Below are 22,637 nucleotides of genomic sequence, written 5' to 3'. Positions count from 1 at the left end.
ATCCCAAAAACCGGGCCCATCCGGACAGCACGATTATGACTAAAGCCACACGATTCACAGTGCGGCAGGCTTTCTTCTAGGACTGTCCTAGGTGGGATAAGGCCAGCCCCTCGGAGCCTCTCAAACTCAAAGTTCGCTCTTGATATTTCGGGGCTCGGCACTTTGCGTTCGGCACTTTTTGGTGTTCACTTTTAATTTTCTTCTCGCGGTCCCTGTACAGACCAGGACCAGTGCCGTGGGGAGGAGTTGATGATTAAGACGTTTGAAAAACCGCTGGTGCCGGTGATGCGACGAACTCTTCAAAACTGTTCGCTTGCGATAGAAATGCAGCACCGCTTCTTCGCCCGTACCGATATCTAAAGCTTTTGATGGAAGTGAAGGTGAGTAAGAAGATGGGAGAAATTGAGAGAGAGAGAGAGAGAGAAAAAACCCATCTGAACGAATAACATTTTAAGCGAGTAAGATTTTTCATGTGCCGCCGCTCTTTGAAGGAGCGTCATTTAAGGAGGAATTCCGAGCAACTCACTTATCCTCCTCGGGCGCGTCTCGCGTAGTAGTCTTTTCTAGCAATTAATAATAAATAATTTATTCTCCTTTTGTGATTGCATTTTCCGTGCTGGGGAAGCCGCTCGAGTGGAATCAAACAAGACCGGTGGGTAATCCTTTCGCTAAGGGTTTACTTTCTGTCTCTTTGGAATCGGAATTAGGGCCTAGTCGTGGATGCGGAATCGGTGACGAGAGGTAAAGAAAGAGATCTCATTTTTTTTAGCTGGGAAGTGATGAAGATGTCTTTGGCGGCATTTTGATGGAACGATCGGAATGGTTGGCTTCCGTAAGTGTGCACAACAGTAGGCGAAGAAAGGCGTTTGAATTATTGTAAAGAGTAAGGCGATGGTATTAACACATACCGAACAATACGCTTAGGTCAACATTCCACTTTTGGAATGCCATTGTATCGTGAAGACTTAATTAATTTAACAACTAATTCTCATTTTATTAGTATTCTTTTCAACAGAAGAATCATCAAGATATTGTAGAACTTCAATGGATCATTTTTTTTCTAAAAACAGCATTTGAAACGCAACAGAAGGAATAATACCATCTCAAATAGCAATGTTCTTTCCAACAGCACCTGTACAACTGATTCTTAGTTTGACATGTCCCGAAAAACCATATCAATAAACAAATCTTCACAAGCCCTTATCGCTACACATCTTGCAACCCATCGTTTACAGACCGATCAATGTCGCCGACATCCATAATGCCCAACGACATCGACGAAAAAAAAACGCATCACGCATGGAAACGCACGCTATTTACGCTAATCAAACACTGTCGACGTCCCCTCCACATGTCTTATCAAACGCATGTCGCAGCACGGGGCCCAGTTACACGCATTTATTTGTTTTTTTGCCTCCCACCATAACCGTATCGAACAATGTCTCATTAAGTCCCCATCTCCATCGCCAACACTGCCCTCCCCAAGGGAAACTAGCCTACTGGAACCCCTTGTTCTGTGTCGTGTGTTGGCGAAGGCTCAAGAAATCAAATATTAAATGCACCGAACATTGGGGCGCTCACAACGAAGGTAGCGCGAACTCGTAACTTATCGTCAATCGTCAATCCACCAGCATAATAAGCGATGGGATTTGGACGTTTCGTAATTTGATATGAATCAGTCGAAATGTCACGGGCAAAATCTTTGGCGCGGGAGGGGAAGGGGTGAAGAAGGTAGGCACTCACCGGAAGTGGATTGACATTTAGCCGTACTTTATTTAACCGTTCGATTTGATCGATGAAATTGAATTACCTACGGTTCGGGAGCTGTTGTTCCCTTACGACGAGTGATGTGAGCCTTTTGAATAACAGATAAGGGAGAAAACAAGCGATTTGCCCAAGGGAAACGATAAGCACGAGGTGATTAGACGCATTCTTGCGCATGTTATTGGATATCGATGTCGGATTTCGGTGCAGAAAATGTAAACATGTAAGCAGATACGCTCGCAAACGCCTCGCACCTATTGAGAATCCCATAGTTGTGTGGTTTCGACCCTTTCAACACGTAAGCGAGAAAACATTCTAACACACCTCTTATCGTACTGATGCATCTAACTAAAACCGCCGCTCGAAACCCACATGATGGAGGCATTAAAGACTAATCGATCACGATCAAAGCAGGCGGATCGATTGCTGCAAGTAGGAACATTCGGGATTAACATGTTTAGAATAGCATTAGTTTCTGAAACTGCCCTGAGCTAAAGTCTTTCCAAGAAGAGGCAATTCATATTACAAGAGCTATGTGTGCTTCATAAGGATTATCAGCAATTCTTCGGAAAATGAACGAATCTAGCGAAGACAACAGAGTCAAGAGCAAAACATAAACAAAAAGCCTGATGCAAGTTTTCAGTGAAAGTTTCGCCCGAAAACTATTCCAAACTAATAAGCTCTTCTTCAAACTCTAAGCCCCTGCCAGTGCCTCGGAATCAGAATCGCCTGCAGCACACAACACAACAAGCCGCCAGAACACAGCGGGCAAGTGCAAGGAAAAACTGCCTTCCCATCTTCCCATTACCATAGCAATAGCGCCGGCACAATCGTTGCTCAATTCATTCTCAAGAAATTGCCCCCAAAACAAAGCACCTACACACCATTTGCCTGACGCGGGAACTGATCGGTGTTCACACGCGAAACTTCCACTACAAGGCTGCGCCGAGAGGCCCGATTGCCCAAACCCACGCAAACGAAATCGCCGGGAGGGAAAAACAAGAGAGAGAGAGAGAGAAAAAAACTCCCACACACATATAGGAGGATATAGAAAAGTTGCGATGGAAATTGGGCACCAGTATCAGCTGCATGCTAAGAACCTGTGGGTCAGACTCAATCAGCCGCACGAGGACGAAAGGGTAATGGTGGAAGAAGAAAAAACTTTCACCTTTTTCCACCTATTGATCCAACTTTTTCTTCTTCGCCGTCGGTAGGATATAGCAAGACGCTTTTCTTTTCTCTTTTTTCCTGCTCGATGCTTTCTTCGTGCAAATAAATACTCTAATTCCAACAATGCCTATCACTCTTCGCGTCACTTTCACTACCTATAGTGTGTGCGTGTGTGTGTGCGTGTGAGTGTGTTTTCCCCCATCCAGAACAGAAATGACGGAATAGAGAGGAAAACTCAATGCCCGTGAGCTGTTTTTCGGAACACAAACCTTCTCCTTTGCGAACAAAGAGCCGTCTAACGGGCAGCTAAATTGTTGCAGCACAACACACTAGAAGAAAACCCCTCGCAACAACAAAAAAGAAGGCATGAAAAAGTTACACACATACACAAACTACAGCGAAATCTTCCAACTCCCCACAACGCTGATCGCACCAGACACACGGACACAGGCCGAGTGAAAGTGATTGACTGGGTGCGAAAGGAAGGAAATGCGAACGACACGGGCCCACGGTACCAGGACGCTCCGGAAGGCAGGACAAAGGAAAGCACTGAGAAAACTCAGCATAAGCATCCGTTTTGCCGATGTGGAGAAGCAACCGCATGAATTCCACTGGAGATGGGGAACAAAGTGTGTAGGCTTCTATAAATCCATTGGATCAAACTAATGGCAAACAAAGTTTTTTTTTGCTTTGCGCTCGTTCACCCTGCGGCACTGTTTGAGCGAAAAAAAAAAACAAAAGAAATGTACCAACTTTTCCTTTCACTCGTCGTGGTTGTTGGATTTTGAAGCTAGGAAACGAAGAAAAGGGAGAAAAAAGACGTACCAATTGCCCGCGAAGGCTCCGCTAAGCCCTTGAGCATTATCTAGCCGAAAAACTCGAACGCTTCCAAGGTGCAGGACGAACATGAGTGATGAGTGAAGGTTCCCAGCGGCGGAAGGAACAACGAACCCGTGCTAGGTATCAGTTATCGGCGAGCGGATCAAAAAAAAAGTTAAGAAGCACCGACGCACCTTGCTCGGAAAACTCGCCGGTGCCGGTACGAAAGTGAATAAATAATCAATATATTCTACTATCAAGGAGAAGGAAAGCTCCTTGAGTGCTGGAGGAATGCCTCAAGGATGACTGGGCGGAAATGTTGGGTTTTACGCAAAGCTTTTTTCTCATCCCGTCCCTATGATCATGCAGTTGATCTTTCAACCTGGAATGGTTGGACGGATCTGGCTAGGATTTTCCGGCCCGCAGGATGCGTAGGATCGAACGCTTTTGATGCGATTTGTTGGCTCCGTGAGCAAACGTAAAAACAAGACATTGCTTCGTTAACAAGCCTTAGCTCTGGTGTTTGTTTCTGGCTGAACGAGCTGTATCCTTTTTGATCCGAAAAACACTTGCGATACATTATGTCATCGCTTTAAAGAGCAGCAAGACGAGCAGGATATAATTCATTTAAAATACTCTTGAATGCTAAAGCATGAAAATTTACTTCTCCTGCTTTTTAGTGTGAACACGTATTGGGATTTTCTCTTTAAGTTCGAATCAAACATCCCACCAGCCATTCAACCAGCTGAACTTGACATCATCATATCATCAATTTCCTTGTATTTCTGCGCTCTCCAAAGCTGCTACACCTCATTCCAGCTGAGACCGAACATCGCACCGAAATTGGAAAATATCTTCCGGCCAATGGTGACCCGACCGAACGAGACAGATGCATGGAAGAAAATGGGTCGCGAAAAGGGGAGGGTTGAATGTTAACAACAACGGCCAGAACCCGGGGCGAGCGAAAAATCCAACCCATCAACCCAGAGACCTACCCACAGAGACGTGTCGACCGACGGGTGACGGGTGACAGCCAGCGCCACACATCATATGTCAAATTGTGATCCAATCCACTGCCCCCGACGGCTGCTGGTCCTGGCGGTTTTCTTCCACCGTTTATGGAAAGGCGAATTTTCCGCATCATCCGCATCAGTGAGGCGGTGAGACGAGGAAGGTAACGTGTGTCGTGTGAGTCCAACCGTAACATATGGCACAGTGTGGTAGATGTGTGTGGAGAATATGCATATGCGAAAAGAAAATATGAAGCAAACGGAGGGAATGGCCGCAACCCCAACCACATGCCCATTTACGGATGGAAAATGGAAAACCAATTAGTGAATCTCCCCGGTTGCTGGATATGGTTGCTCCTGTCCTTCATAGGAAGTTGGAAGGATCCACCTCCCCGAGTGCGAATGGTGAGTAGATAATCGCGCATCAGTTTTTGCGATGCTGTGCTGCCAGCTGTTTGGCATGATGTATCCAAAGCTCCTAAACGGAACGAAACGTTGAAAACAAATACCACTTGTTGTTGGTGGTTGGATATGAAGCTTCGGATAACTGGGACATGCAGCGAGAGAGATAGAGCCGAAGACAAGGATGCAAATTCGATCATCATCATCATCACCGGCGTACACGTTTTCCGTTGCGTGAGCTCTAAACGTGCTCATCAACCGACGCCTAATACGCAACCGGGGTTTTTGCAAATCAATGCTGAGGTCATCGACGAACCGTACAGATCCCAACTAACCCGTGCTGTGCTAAATCCCATCCATCAGCACCCGAAACCACTCGGATCCTGGTTAGTGCCCGGTAGCAAATGACAGGAGGCAGAGGATGGCGCCATATTTCCAATCAGACACACCGACGGTGGAGACACACCGGATGTGAGAATTAGTTTTGATTGTTTTCTTATCTACACCGGCATGCTACGGTGAGAACCAGAGGCAGGACATTTCCTCGGAAGGCTCCACACGTCGGTCAACGTGGGACGTGTTGCTGCTTCCAGTGCTCGGTCGGTCGGGTTGCTCCAGTTTCATAATTAATTTCTAATCTCGTATGCAGCGCCGACGATCACGTGCGTCGAACCGACCGGGACGACCACAGCCGGGACGCCACGTGTCACACTACCCCTCGGCGCGTACTGCAATCGAATCAGAAGAACTTTTGCGTACACGTTCGATCGGAAAAGGCACATTAGTACCGTCACCAACCGGCCACATCGGCTCGACTTAATCGATCATGCCGCCTGTTGGGGCCACATGAAAAAAGCCACTTTTTGGAGGTCTAGTTGCAGCAGCAGTTTAGATACCGAAGTCGCATGCACACATGCACACCGCAATCCGACGCACTGTCACACGTTCTGGCTGGTGGTCTCGATAGAAATAAATCGTGCAGCATATTTTATGCAAATTTTAATTTCGATTGTCCTCCTACGGGGTTTTTTGTGAAGGGGAAAATGAAGGGAGTCCTGGAGGTAGGTTATCAGCAGACGGGCGTGTCCTTTGGGAAATTGAACAAAATTGCTCGTCGAGCGTACGTCGGTTTGATTTTCTTAAAAGTATGTCCAGACAAGCCTGGTGTTTGCGAGACATACGAGAACTATAATCGATCCCCAGCGTGAGGAAGACTACGGTATACGGTTTGGGATTTATGTTGATGGATGTTAAGGAATAACTGAGAATTGTTTTCCAGGATTATTTGATACTTCAATGCCCCATCAACAAGATCTTATTCTAACAACATTAACGCAACATAGCATGTAAAGTGTGCTGAGAATATTTAATAACTCAATTAACAGCACAACAATCATCTACAAGTGTGGGTTGCACCATTCCATCGCACAGATGACAGAGATGACAACAATGCAAAACCAACAAGTTAACCAACAACGCCCACCACACGAGGCTTTTGCTGCAACCAAGAACCCCAAGCTGTGACGCAAGCTACACTGTTCGCCATTATTGCTTGCCGGTTGCTCTTTAGTGCTCGATATGATTATTATTTCTGATGTCTCCATGCTTGCCATTCCATCCATCGATCGGCCACATTCACCCCAAAACCCGTATTACAATAAGGCAGTAACAACAGTGCAAAGCAAAAGCACCCCGGGGCCGGTTTCATCCAGCATCTTGCGTCTTGTGTCTGTCATTATTGTCGTTATTGATTTTATCGCACACCCTGACAAGTTGTCGAGCTTGGGCCTAGGAGGTGCGCACATACAATCACAACATAGTATCAAAGCGACATAGTGTACACTATCGGTAGAACAACGAGGACGTTGCTTGGAGTCTGGGACGCATCTGGTTCTCCAAACTCATGACAACCGAACCGCTCAAGCTTCAAGCAAGTCTTCCGCTTCAAGATTCCGTTCTCGAATGACCACCGTTATGTCCATCGAGGAGCGTCATTGAAATACCACTTTGCGTACCAGATTGTGTGGCCGTGTCTGGGCTGAGTGAGTTTCTGAAGAACGACGAATTCCAAAATCTTGCCCATTGCCGACTCTGGGTGGGAATTTACGCCACTGCTGAGTACGATGATGATGATGATGACGATGATGATGAAGTGACGAGGCATGCATGCATGATAAGAACTTATCCAACTGCCGCGTACAACCACTCACCCACGTACAGTCGTCTGCTAAAGCTCCGGAACAATTTGACCAACAACTCACAGAATGTTGATTCAGTGATCCTGCATTGCTCGTACCTCGGAATGCCCTTTCTACAGCCGCTGTGCCGGACTGTGGTCTGCACGGGCTCAGGTCATGCACGCTGTCTCTGCCTCTGTCTCTCGGATTTTCGCATTCGGAGTGCTCACACAACCAGTCGGGGACAAACAAAAAAAAGAAACGCATCCAACGGTACTGGCTGTTGCATTTGAATGTCCAAACAGGCGTCTCGTCATGTCCGCTGTGTCACAAACCGTACGAGCACGAAAGCCAGGCGGACAGGCGGGAGGTCCCAGTCCCAGACATTTTGAGAATGGGACATAAACGGACGGAGGATGACGGAGCAGGCCAAAACGACAGACAAATACACGAAGCGAAATATCGCGCGACAGCAGCAGGTCCTATTCCGGGATGAATTGTGGCCGTGGCGTGCGGGTGATGATGCCCGCTGCAGAGCTGCAATAAATAAATGCACAAAAGTTGCACACGCATAAATTGCTTTAAATGCGACCGATGCGACGGGAACTCGGCGAAAAGGGCAATCGATTGGAATGATGCTGCGCTGGGCTGGATTGTTCAGCATGGGTGCACTGGATGCCGTTTTCGATTGGAGGGGAATTAAATTTTAAAAAATATGATCAATAGTATGAACTTTGAGAAGAATTGGATTTAAAGCTAAAATCGTAATCTCTAAAACAATTTGTCTATCATGGGTGCAATGCTCTTTCGAGATCGCGACCTCTTGTGCAGAACACAAGACCTTTTCGCAAATTTAATTCTAATCCATCATTGAACACAGGCTCTGAATGTTAAATAAGGTTAGTATGGACGGTTCGGTGGGAAGGCAACCTTTCAATGTCTCGATTCGCCCAGTCTCGACGAATAAGTTTATGTAGCTTTATAATACAGAAGCACGTGCGTTGACTACAACGCTAATGTGTCTATAATTCCGTTCGCGATCGCTGAATGCATATTATTATATTCTTTTCAGAAGCAAAAAACCCCCTCGCGGCTCGGTCGGTATAAAAGCAAACAGCCTCAGGTACGACAAACGACTGGTTGTGCTGATTGGTGCGTTTGGAAGACATTAGGATGCAACGGTTCTGCTCGATACGGTTCTTGCCTTCATCCGTGCGCCGTTGATTCACATTTAATTGCTTTCTATGATGCATCCTTCCGACCGGTGGTACGATACAACCAGCCGATAACGGGCGTGCACCATCAGACTGGCCTTTACACATCCGCACAGCCAGCCAGCGAACGAGCGAAGATTGATGATGCTCACAATTTACATATACGGACCCTGGCCGCGGTTCGGACCCGGTCTTTGCAAATGCGAACTATTCTCGCTAGTTCTTAGTCACTCACACGAGGCTTGCTCTACGCGAACCGGCAAACCGACTTGCACCATATTTAGCACGACATTCTGGGCAAAAGAAGGAAAGGTAGCATTTTCCGCCCAGTTATTCGCCCCGGACGCAGACAGATGCGAGTTCGGAAGCATCCCGCAGTGTCGTTTAGCGTGATAATCCACTCTTCGAGCCGTCCAGCGTCTCAGCTGGCTCTGAGAAGATATGAGAGAAAGCCAAACGCACGCAATCGCTACTTTGACTTTATTGACATTTTATGCATACCGCATCATCATATTGTGCGCGAACACAGCGAAGCAGATGGGGAGAGAAAAAAAAGCATCGCACACCTTGGAATCGCTCGACCAACGCCTGGCTGGAATGTGCAGTCCCCCCGTGGTCTGCTTTCCCGTTCCGTCGAGCCTTCGCGTAACGAAACCATCGTTGCTTTGCTTTCCTTATTGCTTCTTCTGCACTGTCTTCTTCACTTGCTGGTAATACTATTTGTGTGCACCCAGTTGCCCTGTGACGAGCCCTCCAGCGCGACGGAGTTTATGTCTATGGCTGCTACTAAATACGAGCCCCACACACATAGACGTTAGAGCCCGGCACGCCATAGGATACGGGGTTCGGAATGTTTAAGGTCATTTCGTTGATTGTTTTTCAATTTACGTAAGTGATCGGCGTTTGCTTGGTACAGCGACCGGGCAGGGAAAAGGAAAATCGGTCATCGTGCACCTTGGCGAGTGAGTTTGTAAGAAAAAAAGGAGAAATATGTTCGGAAACGTAACACCGACGTAGCTTCCGATTACAGCACAGACTTGGCAGCGAAGGGTTTCGCTAACGAAATACGCGATGGTAAGTCCTTCCCGAATAAAAGCTTTTATTGATTGATTTTTTTTTAACCAAAAGCTAATCGAAAAACCTCTTTCAGCTATCAAAAACATCCTCTTTCATCGGCAGTAAACGGTAAATAACTCTTCAGTCGTTTAGCTTTTGTATGAATATCCTGGTCACGGCACCAAATGTGTTCCACTTTAGCCAAAGCTTACAAAATGATTATCAAGATAGTTCCGCTGATTAAAATCATCATTATTTACGGTCGAGCACCATTTCCATCTTCCAACTCATAACATTAAAGCTACAAAGAGTTCTAAAGACACCAAACAAACCATAAGAATAATTCACCATCGCCGCGCGAAGTGTGCCTCAGCTTTTCTGCGGTTTGTCCCATTCGCCAACCCACGCGCGCACGCAAAACGCACCATCCAACAACGTCTAGCACGCCCCACGAAAAGGAGTCCAAAACAGGACCCATTAGATAAATTTCTTAAACGCTGGTACGAGGGCGCCCACTATCCTACCCCACCCACAGTCGTTTTCTCTGTTTAAGTTTTACTTCCTTTAAATGAAAGCCTTTACCTTCGAACCGATTCTTCTCCAAAATCGAAATAAATGCGATGATAAGATGTGCTTGGTGGCCACAGAGCCCTCACCACACCGCCACACCACACGGACAGCACACTTTCGACGCCCGATGGGAAAGTCGTCGAAGCGAGAGAATGAGATGAGAACGCGCATAATAAATTCCACGCAGCGCGAACCTACGTTCAACACGTTCGTGCCATTTGTTATCAAGTTGCTTTGCCGCGGCGCACCCCGAAACACCGAAACCATTCACCTTTTTGCCCCGACTGCTTCATGCCTTCATTTAGCGGGACGTGTGTTTCTCCTCCCTTGCCAGCCAGCCTTGGCTGCTGCTGTTGTTGCTTATGATCCATTCCATTGCTCAATTCTAAATTCCACCCCGTACGAGCGTCGCGTCTTCGGTCTGGTGGCTAGTCGAAACAGCGCGACCTGTCTGGCTGTAGCTTTGCCTCACAACGGCACGTTCTAGGGGTGGCAGTGGTTACTCGGGAAGCTTTTTTTTGCCAAACAATTCTTTCCACTCTCCGCCTTCCCTACCCCATGCTTCCCTTTCACCCAATACGGTGATGAAAGCGCAAAAAGAGTTATCATAATAATCTCCTGTCATCCCCGTCTCCGCACAGTTTCGGTCGTCCGCGCGTTCGTTGGCAGTATTTTTGTTTTAGATTTTTATGCTCCACCCTTATGGGTCCTTATTTTTTTGCGCTGTAAAGCCTTCTCACTGCGCCGTAAGTTGAGCTGTTGTTTTGAGTTATGAATTTTCATGCTGCACCCTTTGGGGTTCGGACCACAAAAAAAAAACGAGACTTAGAACGCTAATACGCCCCAGAGCTTAGAAAGTCTCGGCCCGAGCAAGCTTCGCGTACTCCCGTGTGCGGGAAGAAATATTGGCGCTTAAAAATTAACGAAGTGGTGAGAAAAATGGAGAAGCATTGCTTGGGGCTCGGTTAACGCTAGCTTCTGCTTCTGACGGGGTTTTCCGACAATTTTCGACCAAATAAGCAACGATCAAGTTAAGGCGCTTGGTGTTGATTTTTATTTCACTCGGTCAACGATTCACCGAGCACTTGTTGGGGAGGAGGTCGAATAAAGAGACCTAAAAACACATTACATAGGCTCAGTTTCTCCAGTTTTTGTTTGTTAGGGACTGACCTGGCAGCAATGCAAGGGATCGTTTTGGCTGTTTGTTTGGGATCGTAACATTATTTTCAAAAATTAATTTACACTTTATGCCAACAACGGACGGAAACATACATCCACTCACACAGCTTCATTACGGGGTATCCATCGACGTGGGATGATTGCAGGGATGTGCCCGCGGAAAGGCTGGAATAAAAACAATAAATATCAATTCTTATGCTGAAACATTAGTTAGCGTAAAATATACGAAAAAAGCTTTCTCCAAGCCGGCTCCAAAGCTCTAACTGCTAAATCAAACACCAACAATAGAGACACCATAAAAACAGACGCCGAACGACGCGCTGTCAAAACGGGGCCGTAACTCAGACCATTTCCAGCCGTTGACAAAATCAGTGATTTGATTGTTTCCTAATTTGAAATATATTTCACACACACACACACACACACACACACACACACACACACACACACACACACACACACCGAGAGCAACAACACCCCTTGGCGAGCAACTCATTTGCACCCCATTCGGCGTACGGACTCCGTCGCCTTGCCGTACGCGAAGCCATAAATACCTGGCGACCTTCCGCGACACGATCATCCCCGGGGCTTCAGGCCCAGGACGGTGCTCGTAGGCACGGGCCGAGATCGAGTAGGCGTCCCCGGGGGCAATAAAAGCGCATATAAAAATCACTCAACTTACCCTAAGCGATCATCAATCGAGCGACAGAGAAGGATGGAGAAGAGACTGTTCAGCATTTGGGTTGCTGATACGCAACGCGAGCTCTCATGCCCACCATGCTCACCGGCCGGCATTCCATTTTTCCCACATTCAAAGCGAATCCCCCGAAGCAAGAGCGGTTCGTACGGGGTGAGAAGCGAGCTACAGATCCAATAAAAAGTAAATTTAAAATGTAAATCATTAATTTGTTTTTAATAAATTAATTATCTCCGATAGGCAACACTATCGGCTGGCCGAACTCCATTTTAGGAGCCGTCGCAATCGTTTCCCCCTACCTCCACTCTTTTCTCGTCCCTACCCGGTTTCGACTAGCCTTCCCTTGCGCTGCCAACAACTGGGTTGGACATTTGCTGATGGAAGCTATCGTTTCGATTTCGTTAGATTGATTGGAACTGTCCGAGATCGTTCCTGATGTCATTTTCCATTCTCCTCTGCACCACAGCGAGGGGGACAGATAGAGAGGGAAACAAAACACAACAGCCCCAAATCCACTCCCCGGCCATGCACGGACTACAAACTGGGCCGGGGTGCCTTTCGGGGGTCCATATCGTAGATCTCTTCGCCTTCGGTATGCATATTTGATGGCGGATGCTTTTCATCATCGACATCACTCACAACGCCTATTCGAATGGTAGGCAGAGACACCGACCAGAGAAAGAGAGAGAGAGGGACAAACAGGACACAACTGCATGACAGCAAACCTATTCTCCTCTGTGTGGCTTTCGATTGGAAACCGGTCCAAAAAGGGGTGGCGTTGGGGGATGAAAGATAAAAATCATCGAATGTCACGTGTTGGCATGAACGCGTCGATGTTCTGTTTGTTTTATCTCACCACACCGGCGTATGATATCTTGCGGAGCACATTGGAGGATAGAAGTAAAGGCTCGTTTTGGGGCGGTTGCTCTGCGGCTGCATGCTTGTTATCGGCGCTATTAAAGTTCTGCCGCTGCTTTTCAGAAGCAAATGTTTTTAAATTAACCTCAAACAAGTGGCACGTGGAGTGGAAGTTTGAAGAAAATTAGCTTCCAGGGCACGCCACACGCCACTCTCGGTGGTTGATCGGTGGAGCTGCAAGGCCCCCGGGAGCGGTTTCGTCCTATGCGAAAAGCTGCACCTACAGGTTGTTAATCCAATTAGCGCCCGAGTAGCTAATGGTTTCGCTTGCGCCTCTCGCTTCTGCAGCTCTTGTCAAAGGATGCTGAAGACCTGCGCCGACAGGGCACGTGCCACAAAAGTCCTGATGGACGTGACGTGCACACCTGCCTGCAGGTTGCACATTTTTGGCCCGAAACCAAACGTCCTGAAGCAGGGCCATGGAAGGGGGATGGTGGGTCTGAAATCAGCCAACTGCAAATCTTCTGGAACGATCAGCTGTTTCTAGCCGGAGACACCTATTTGTCATTATTAAGGTAAACATGCAGCTGCTTTGTAGCGCAAAGCACTCAAATTATCAAATTCACACTCTACAGGGTCGTGATGCATCTTCATTATCGGCTTAAGTACGGTGAAAAGGTCAACAAACACGGCACGATTGGTGTAAGTGTGTTTTCAGCATAGCTTTGGACAATTATGCATCCACTGCGTACCCGATAATTGGACCATAAGTTAGCTCAAATTTTAAAGAATAGCTGTCAACTCGTCTTCCAACGAAAAGGCATTACAGTGATGCAATCTGATCATGTTCGTAACTCAAACTAAATTGGACCAAAGTTGCTGCTCACAATTCTTTAATGAGGAAACCGTCCACTCACTTGAAGCCGGAATCCAGTTGCAACGAATTCACCGAGCAAAGGCGGGTCTGTCGCTAATAAAGCTCGGACTGTTGAAGCCCACTTGTCGCAATTGCACAGCGAAGATTGCATCCCGTACGTAAATGAGCAGCGAGCCCGCTGCAGCTACAGACAGTGCATGCGACTGCACTCCAAAAATTGCATCCCGCTGGAGCGCTCTTTGTAGGTGCAGCAGCAAAAGGCGGAAAAAAAACTCGGACAGTCGAGTGGATGAGATAACGAATTGCTTCCCCTTGTGGACTCGACGAGTACGTTGATCCCTGTTAACGGTCGGGTTCGTAATAAACGCAAGGAATGAGGTTTACAGCAGAGGTTTCTTTGCAACGACTGCAATTGCAAATTTGTATTAAAATCTGCTAGAATCATTCCAATGTATGTAATTGCATTAAAATCGGCTTGGTGTGACTTACTCTTGGAAAAGTTATTACAAAACAATTCCAAAACAAGGTCGGAAGGACATTCACGTACCAGCGAAATAATCGCGGATGTCTGTGGCGTACTCACAGCGTAATTCCTTTCCCCGGTTGCTCATCATGTATCGATAATGAGAAATTTCAAACCCAAAAACATGACCGCTGCTATTGCTCCAAATGGCACGCATAGAAAGGATTCCCTTCGCTGCAATCCACCAGCTGATCCGGCGCAATATCCGCTGCATCTAGCTACCGAGAGCGATTCGTACCGCTCCGGTGGACAACAAACGACAGTTGGAAGTAATAATAATGCATCGATTGTTGTTAAATTGTTTGAATTGGAATCCGATCGGGTAGCGAATGCGAACTCCTAATGACCAGGAACGCACACACACACACACCGGAATAGGAATTGGGAATTTGAAATTCCCATTGCGTTCCCGTCGCTCCAAAGCGAACCGTCCCGAAGAGGGCTGGTGCGCTTGACAAGCCGGCCGGCCGGGTTCGTGCTCATAATGATTATTATTTTATGTTTATTATTTTATGCGCCACTGCGTGTACGCACCGGGAGCGCCATAAATAGTCACACTTAAACCTCTCTCTCTCTCTCTGTGTCTCTCCTCCAATCGCCCCTCAGTCCGCTGCAGTATAAAAACACAACGCCATCACTCGATCGTTGCAGGAGGCGCACTTCCTCCCGAGGGACTGCGAGGATGACGGAATCGGAATTGGCCCCGTTCCGGTCGGTCCCAGCCATACCGATGCGCAACTGCACATTTCCATTTCCAGCAGCAAACGCACCGCAGATGGCCACCTGGAATGTCATTATGCACCGGGGGATGCACAGCACAAAGAGAATCAAACTTCAAACCGCGCTACGCGTACGTTGTCCGGGACCGTTCGAAACAGTTTGTTTATTTTAATGCACTACAGTTGGGCCGATCACGGGATGTTGTTGGTAGTTCCGAGGAAGAGTAGCAACAACAAAAAAACGAAGAGTCATGATATCCAACCATCCGAGTGGGATGCTGCTGCATTAGGGACGGACTGTTGCGTAGATGCAAGTTGTTGTTTTACCGATGCAACACAGTTGCCTAGTCGCGTACTCTCCGAGCGTCCGGGAATGGCAAGTCAGCAAACGGTTCATCATCGACGAGTCAACCGGGAAGTTGGGCAGCATTTTCTTGCATAAACAGGGTCTCTCGAACAGGGGTTTCGATTGTTGATGTCCGTGAGAGTATACGGTCGTAGTCGATCCCTGCGAGAATTATTGAAATGGCTAATTAGAGCAAATAAACTGCAACGGTAGTTGACATTGTGCGCAGTTGTAGCTTTGCGGATGGGAATAAACAGATCATTTGTATGAGTTCCAAGTGAGCTGGCAACATCGGTGGTAAGAGGTGTTGTTTGACATTCCCTTTGGCTAACGTTTAAAATGCTACACAACATAGTGCGTATAACAATTCTTAAAATTTAACCTTGTATGTGACGAATAAGCCACTAAACCGAGAGTTTAGTAGGTGACATCGAATAATTTCCTAAACTCCAATAAGCATCCATTCATTTAAAAATGATAATAACATTGCACTCCCGCTCCACATCATTCTTCACAAGGTCCAATAATGCCACAGTAAATGTCTGCAGCCTTGTAAAACTATCAACCGCTGTCCAGAGACCCGGGACAGCTTGCCAATTTCCTGCAAAACGCACACTGCCGCTGCCAAAGAGTACCCATTACTACCGACCGACTCGCCAACCTACGCCAGCCAATCAACTCTAATGCCCTAGAGCTGGCTTCCGGTGCCCTTACCATTTGCGGACTATTAGCAATCATTAAACATTTATTCGATCCAAGCATACACTAACGCAAACTATACGCTGCACACTGCCACTGCATCGAATCAAACTACCCAGCGCCCAGAAGATCCAGCGTCCCATAGCGTGTGCGTTATTATGTCTTATGACACGGCCACACGAACCCGGTTCCCATAATTCCCGCGTACACAAAGCTCCCCTTCCCTACCTTTTCCCACCGTCCGTGTCCCGTTCACAATTTTTGCATAATGCCATTATGGCCCGATACTATCCCAAATTAAGAAATTTATGCGAATTATTAGGCGCTTCGGGTGCGTAAATGGTGCTTCCCCCCTATCGTGCTGGTGAGCTTTTATTGCTTCAAATTTCAAAGTGCTCCCGGTGGTGTGTGTGTGTGTGTGGGAGAGGACTGGCGGAAAAACGGGAAACAAGAAACGCATTCACGCATATGGACGCTCCGACAGGAAATGGACAGATAATAATAATTCGACCTTTAACGCGCGTTGTCCGATCCGATCGATCCGGCCGGGTTACTGCTGCTGTCGGTGCGAAATTGGCGAGATGTCGCACTGGCAGGGGGTGGCGGGAGCGTTTGCAGATGCAGCACACACAGATACCACCCAGACCTCTCTGTGCAGACCCCGGAATGGGAGACGAGAAATAAATCGAACCGCGAGCGAGGTTCTGCCAGCAACCGCACACGGTAGACATTCGAATGGACAACGGAGAACACGGAGAGGCAGCAGTGTGGCCTCGTTCTTGTCGATTAAATGCACTTATGGACGATCAAGCGATCAGCCTGGGAGGGAATGTTGTGGGCGGGAGGGCCAGAACCGTGTGGTGATGCAGCGCTGAATTCAATGAATCAACCGGATGCCGACGACGACGACGACGACGACTGTGACCAAAGAGGCAACCGAAATCGGTTGAAAAAAGGCGACCGCGAGAGATGAAAACGGAAGGAGAGCGCAGCAAAAAAACGACACTGCTCACACACACACACGCGCTGGACGCGCACGACAGAAGAATTGTGAATAGAATTCAAATTTATGTAATTTGAAATTATTGTGGAAAGTTTGCAATCCAATTAAGATTATTTAATTGATTACTCTCCGCGGCGGAGTGCAGCGCGATGCGGCAGTCTGCCACAGCATTGGTGGAGAAGAGCTTTTTTGTCGATGGGTGCGGGAGGACAAATGTTATTTTGCCGTTTTGAAATCCTTTCGGCAGAAAGGAAACAAACATTTATGGTGGAAACGGACAAAGAAAGCCTGGCGACCAACGACAGAGAGGGCCATCAGAAAGCCGAAACACACTATTTTTACCCACAATGGGGTATTGTGTGGGAAGGGTTTTAAAATGAGCGTGGACGACGAAGGCAACGATTACTTTGCTTGAATGCTTTAGACTTTTTGAGAATCTTTTTTATTGAACTGTTAAAATAAAAGGCATCTCTTGAGCAACTCCTACGCAAATATCACACAAGATTATCATTCATTCGCTTCTATCCATCAGCTTCGGTTATAACTCTCTCGCATATTCAAATCAGTCGCCAGAACGAAATCCTTCCCATGGGAAATCGCATGACCATGATTTAAATTGCACATGTGTGTGTATGAATGGGTCGTTAACTGTACAGATGGTAATGGAGTTGCCATTCATGGTTTCGCCGGTAGCATCGGAACTCGAGTTGACAAGCTGCGCCAATGACAACTACTGCAAGCCTTCCGCCTAACTCATGGCGACGACACTAGAAGCAGGCGCAGCGTTTACTTCACATTCAATGAGCTTATAATTTCCTCCCAGAAAGCATCCCGAACCCGATAGCAAGCTTATTGGTGGATCAATGTTTCCATCGGGGCAACGCTTTGCACCATCCCGTTTTGCATAGCTAATTAAAGTTTGGCAAAATAAATGACGCGCAATGCTTTAATGATGCTCATTCCCTCTGTCTTGACGTTCATTTGTATGCCCAGTATCCAAAAAGGAAGCAGAAAAATCCATTCGATGGGAAGCTGCATGACTTTTTATGGGCTGAGCCAAACAAATGGTGACAATCAAGCATAAATATTGCCAACAGGCGCAGCGAAAGATGCTTAAAATAAGCATAATGGGGTAATGGGGATTGAAAATTCACACCGTGAGCTTTGCCAAGAAGTCTTTTCCTCATATTGATAACTTCAAGGTGTTTTTTGATCACTCTACCTATAACATCATATCATCCCGAATGTAATCAAATATTTAAATATAAAATAGTGATTCCAGGCTTTGAAAGTAACCCAAAACCTTGAAAAGATGCATCTTCCTCGCAATATCCAATTCTAACAAAGAAACCTAAGCCAAAACGGCTCCGGATGTAGTCACGTAATCAAAACTACCAAGAAGAAAAAAAAAGGTAACAAATGGACGATAACAACAGCTGGATAAAGCACCTCCAAACTAAGCTGACGAGCTTGCTGCGTTCCACTCTCACCCATTTCACCAAACCAACCCAGCGGAAAACTGATAGCGCACGGTGGCACCTTTATGCCAAAATGTCGCGTTTTGGTTTTGTTTTCTGTTTGGCTGTGGTGCTTCGTCCCACTACTTATTCACTTCACTAGGAATGTTTCGAACCCCATTTGCAATTCTATTCCAACCAGTGGATGGCCAGAACACCGCCGTGCGAGATAGACGAAATAAAAACCCTCCCAATACTCATCACGTCCGCAACACATTCCACGCGAGCCGAGCTGATGAACCGGGTGGTAACCCGGTGTGTGTGTGTTCCTTTTTTGCTCCTGCCTGCCTGCTTTCGAGTCCGTGCTTTCGATTCCAAGTGTCGAATCGTTCGTTTGCGGTGTTTTGCGGTCACTCCAAAACCACGGGGACAACCTTCAACAGCACACCGACACCTACCCGGATGGGTAGCACCGGGCTGAAGCAGGTTTTCGGGGGATTTGGTGAGTGTTTCCGCCAGCGATGGCTTTGGGGATGCTACATTTCTCTGTCACTTCTTGCTGGGCACCGGTAGCACTCCCGGCGGTGGCTTTCTGTCGATGCCGGTGAAACACAACGCTCAACCACACACACACACACACACACACGCGCGAAAAATTGGAATGAAAAAACAAATTTCGATAACAGGGAAACAGAGTCCCGCATCCACATCAGCGCTACACGCTCTGCGTACTCCGTTAGAAGACGCAGTTGTCGATCGAACCTCGATTTGGTGGCCCTTCGCAGTGACCACCACCTGCTCCTCACTCACTCACGCTCCCGATCGAGTGTATTGCTTAATTTAATTTCGAGAAAAGTGGCTCATTTGCATAATTCGAGATGACTTCCTTGGCCGTGGCACTGTCGCCTTGCTGTCGGACACTAATCGAAGAATCGACCAGCCCGGAGACCGCCCATCCTCACCCAGCAAACCCGGTAGCCGCCACCGTTGGAGCTGCAAGCACCGTTCGCTGTTGATGTTGATTCTCGTTCTTCGTTCTGCCGTGTTTTTTTTTCTGTCCATCCTCCTCCATGTAAACTTCCCACTCATCGACATGCTTCTTACAAAACGGTCGGTGCGCTTTGCGTATTCGGGCAGTCGGGATGGACGCCACGTCGCCCGAAAATTCAATTCCAGCTGGCTTTGCGGCAATAAAAACCCAAAATTTGGTTACACAACCAATGGCGGCGAGATTTTAGGGAACGGCTTTCGGGCAGTCGGCGGTCTGCGACGAATTATTATCGACAAATTAATGTTTTCGTGCTTTGGGAAGGTACATTCGACGGGGGAGAGGGAGCTTGGAGTGCTGCCCCTGGTACGCGACTGACTGAAGATAACGGCAAATGGAAATTGACAGCTGGCAAAAGAAGTTCATGGAGCATTTTACGGCTTCCAGACACTTTCCAATCAAGTAAGGAAGCGAGTGTTTGGGTATCGCTTGTAAACATCTGCGAATGTGTACGGCTGCAGCACTCTGTGAGGTCTGAAAGCAGTAGATTCTTTAGGCTTTTTTATTTGATCAGTGCATGAAATGATAAAAAAGTGCCTGGACAACATTCAGACATTGCCCTGCAAATCTTCTACGAAGGATTACTTGCGGGCTTAAATGAATGCCCAACTCTCCAATAAATCCTACCGTCCAACACACTCCAAAAGCTTAGTTGCTCAACAAACTTCCGAACATCAAACGAATTATGCGGCACACAAGTCCTCTCGGTGCCATTTTTTCCCTTTAGGTCAACGATGTAACACTGTAACGTTTTCGCCTTTTCGTCTTGCCTAGCCGGCTGCTTTACGGCACAAGTGCTCAGTGGGCTTTTCCTAATTTTTGGAGGCTCCAGCGTGGGTGCACGAAGAAGGATCAGATTTCATGCGGTAATACTCGAGCCTGGTCAGTGACCATGTACAGTGCCATGTTCTCACCCAGCAGTTCTACTGACTGAAAACGGTTCCCCTCCACACACATGCCACACACGGTCCGCAGAGCTAGGGCGTGCACGTAGTAGGTCTTTTCCGACAAACTTCACGCCACAAAGCGTCCCAATCCCAGGCCGCCAGGCGGTTTCGGTAAGCGAACACGGAACAAATCCGCATTAAAAAGATTTCCTGCGCCGTAATCTGCACCTGCTCGCCCGTGCGCTGCCCACGAGCACTGTCCAGCCGTTTCCGTGGCGTAATCGTGTGGCATTTTGGGCATGGTGGGCCAGGTCTGGTGGACTCATTCCGGCTTGCCACCGTTGCTAGAGAGCCCCCGAATTATAACTACTGCCGGGCCCGTTCCAGGTACGACTTGTTTCAGCATCAGCTAAAGCCGGCGGTTACATCGTCGGTGCAATCGTTGGAGCTTCCAATGGGGTTTCCAACCATTTTTGGGCATTGATCATTTTCACTTGCCCAACTTGGGTGCTCTTGCTTCCAAGCGCGTGTGTGGGGGGAGGGGGTTCTTTTTCCTCGTATTAGCTCCGGTCACAATCAGTGAAAGCAACGAAACTTATGCTAAACAACGCGCTGCACCAACTCGTAACGGCGGAACCCGATGCAATGTACTTGTTTCTCGTTTCGTTGGCGAAAACTCTCGCTTTTCCCACGAACACGAAAACACACATTCACATCGCTTGATTGATGGATTCCGGGGCTACGAGCTTCAATGTTTTTTTTTAAACGGAAAACAGCTCATTCCGCACAAACCGAATTGATCGCATTCTCGCCCGATGATGGGATTTTCCGGCAAGCGGAGGTGCCCGGTGGGAAAGTTATCCATTTCAGTAATCACATCGGTGTGGTTACGTTTCCGGGGCAGTAGTAGCAGAGCTTGCTGAATTGCACCATATGCAGTTCGCTGAAACACAAGTGTCTGTGAAGTGGAACTCACTTTTCGGCTAACGCAAGCTATGGGAATTTTGTAGTCCAGAGAATGTAGTCCGCTAATGAGGCATGTATTTGGAATGTGCAAGCAATCGTTCTCAACTCGTAGTATTCCAAAATATCTAATAACCCTTATCCTGAATCAATTCACATTACACTTTAAATTATTGAAGTCTTCCAATATATCCAAGCTGTCTGCTTCTTGGGTAACATTTTTCCAACTCATTCCATGCCTCGTGTTTTGCACCTTAACTGCTCCAATTCCTCCACAACCGATGACCAATCCCTTCGTCATCCCTAACTCCACTTTTTCTCAAACGAACCGCAACGCAAAACGAATTCCAAAAGTGGCACAGATTTGCATTAGTCCGCTGGCTGCTTCCGCACCCAAGTACTCCGTGCCCGAGGTCACACTCGCATGAGTTTAGTACCAATAAAGTGAATTCGACACACGGCTCCAACGGCGCGGTAGCAACTACCGCAGCAGCAGCAACTAACGCTCATTACCATACACAGAGCCGCGCTCAATCGCAGCGGTAAAGGGATTTTACATATCAATCCTTCAAAGCATGCCGAGAGTTCCGAAGTATTGTTCCGAGGTTTTCTGGTTACGCTTCGTTAGAGTGGAAACTTTCACTCTGAAGCGTATGCCCTTTTTTGGGGAGAGCTGGAGACGGCTGGAACTCCATTCAGTCAATCGCTTCGGCAGTTCATCCCAGAAGACGCTTCTTTGCCAATAAAACCCATATCTAGCCACTGAGCCGGCCCTCCTCCACAGCGCACAATGTGAAGAATAAATAAAAGGCTTCCTCTCTGCTACTCTGTGTTCTGTGCGGTGAGTAGAATGGGTGACATTACCCCATCCGACCCATTAGTAGGCAAATACCACGTGCTGTTCGAAATCGAAACGCTTTGACATTTAACTTCATTTTATTGGTTCGGCATGCGCGCGCCTTCTTAACCTTCTCCTAATCCCAACTCCGCCAGGAGCTGCACCAACGAGGCCCAGGCAACTCCGGCGATCTGTGTTCTCTTTGCCCAACAATAGTTGCACTGTGTCGCGCCCCTTCATTGCCCTTACTTTCCCTCTCGCAGGAATGGGTGTACGTGCAGTGGGAAAAGTTTATCGGGTGAAGCTGTAAAACAAAAACAAAGCAAAAAAATCCCCCAAGACAAAAGCGAAAGATGTACTT

General features: G+C 47.4%; 1 protein-coding gene across 9 annotated transcripts in view; it reads right to left on the bottom strand.

Annotated features, from left to right (window-relative positions):
• The window catches only part of LOC4577473 (CLIP domain-containing serine protease B4-like), a 196,583-nt gene that overhangs the window by 141,837 nt on the left and 32,109 nt on the right, over nucleotides 1-22,637 (bottom strand). For 4 of the 9 annotated variants that reach the window (XM_061655434.1, XM_061655435.1, XM_061655436.1 and 1 more), the window contains 2 exons: nucleotides 12,044-12,223; nucleotides 11,455-11,526 (listed from right to left, as the gene is read on the bottom strand). The exons of 2 other annotated variants lie outside the window; for them this stretch is intronic. In XM_061655434.1, the coding sequence (XP_061511418.1) occupies nucleotides 11,455-11,526; nucleotides 12,044-12,156 (185 nt within the window). In that variant the 5' untranslated portion in view covers nucleotides 12,157-12,223. The remainder of the gene's footprint in view (nucleotides 1-11,454; nucleotides 11,527-12,043; nucleotides 12,224-22,637) is intronic. 3 more of the 9 variants (XM_061655438.1, XM_061655440.1, XM_061655442.1) reach the window with 2 other exon arrangements.

Source organism: Anopheles gambiae, chromosome 3 (genome assembly GCF_943734735.2).
Source record: "Anopheles gambiae chromosome 3, idAnoGambNW_F1_1, whole genome shotgun sequence".
Lineage (NCBI taxonomy): Eukaryota > Metazoa > Arthropoda > Insecta > Diptera > Culicidae > Anopheles > Anopheles gambiae.
This window is presented reverse-complemented; position numbering and strand designations above follow the sequence as displayed.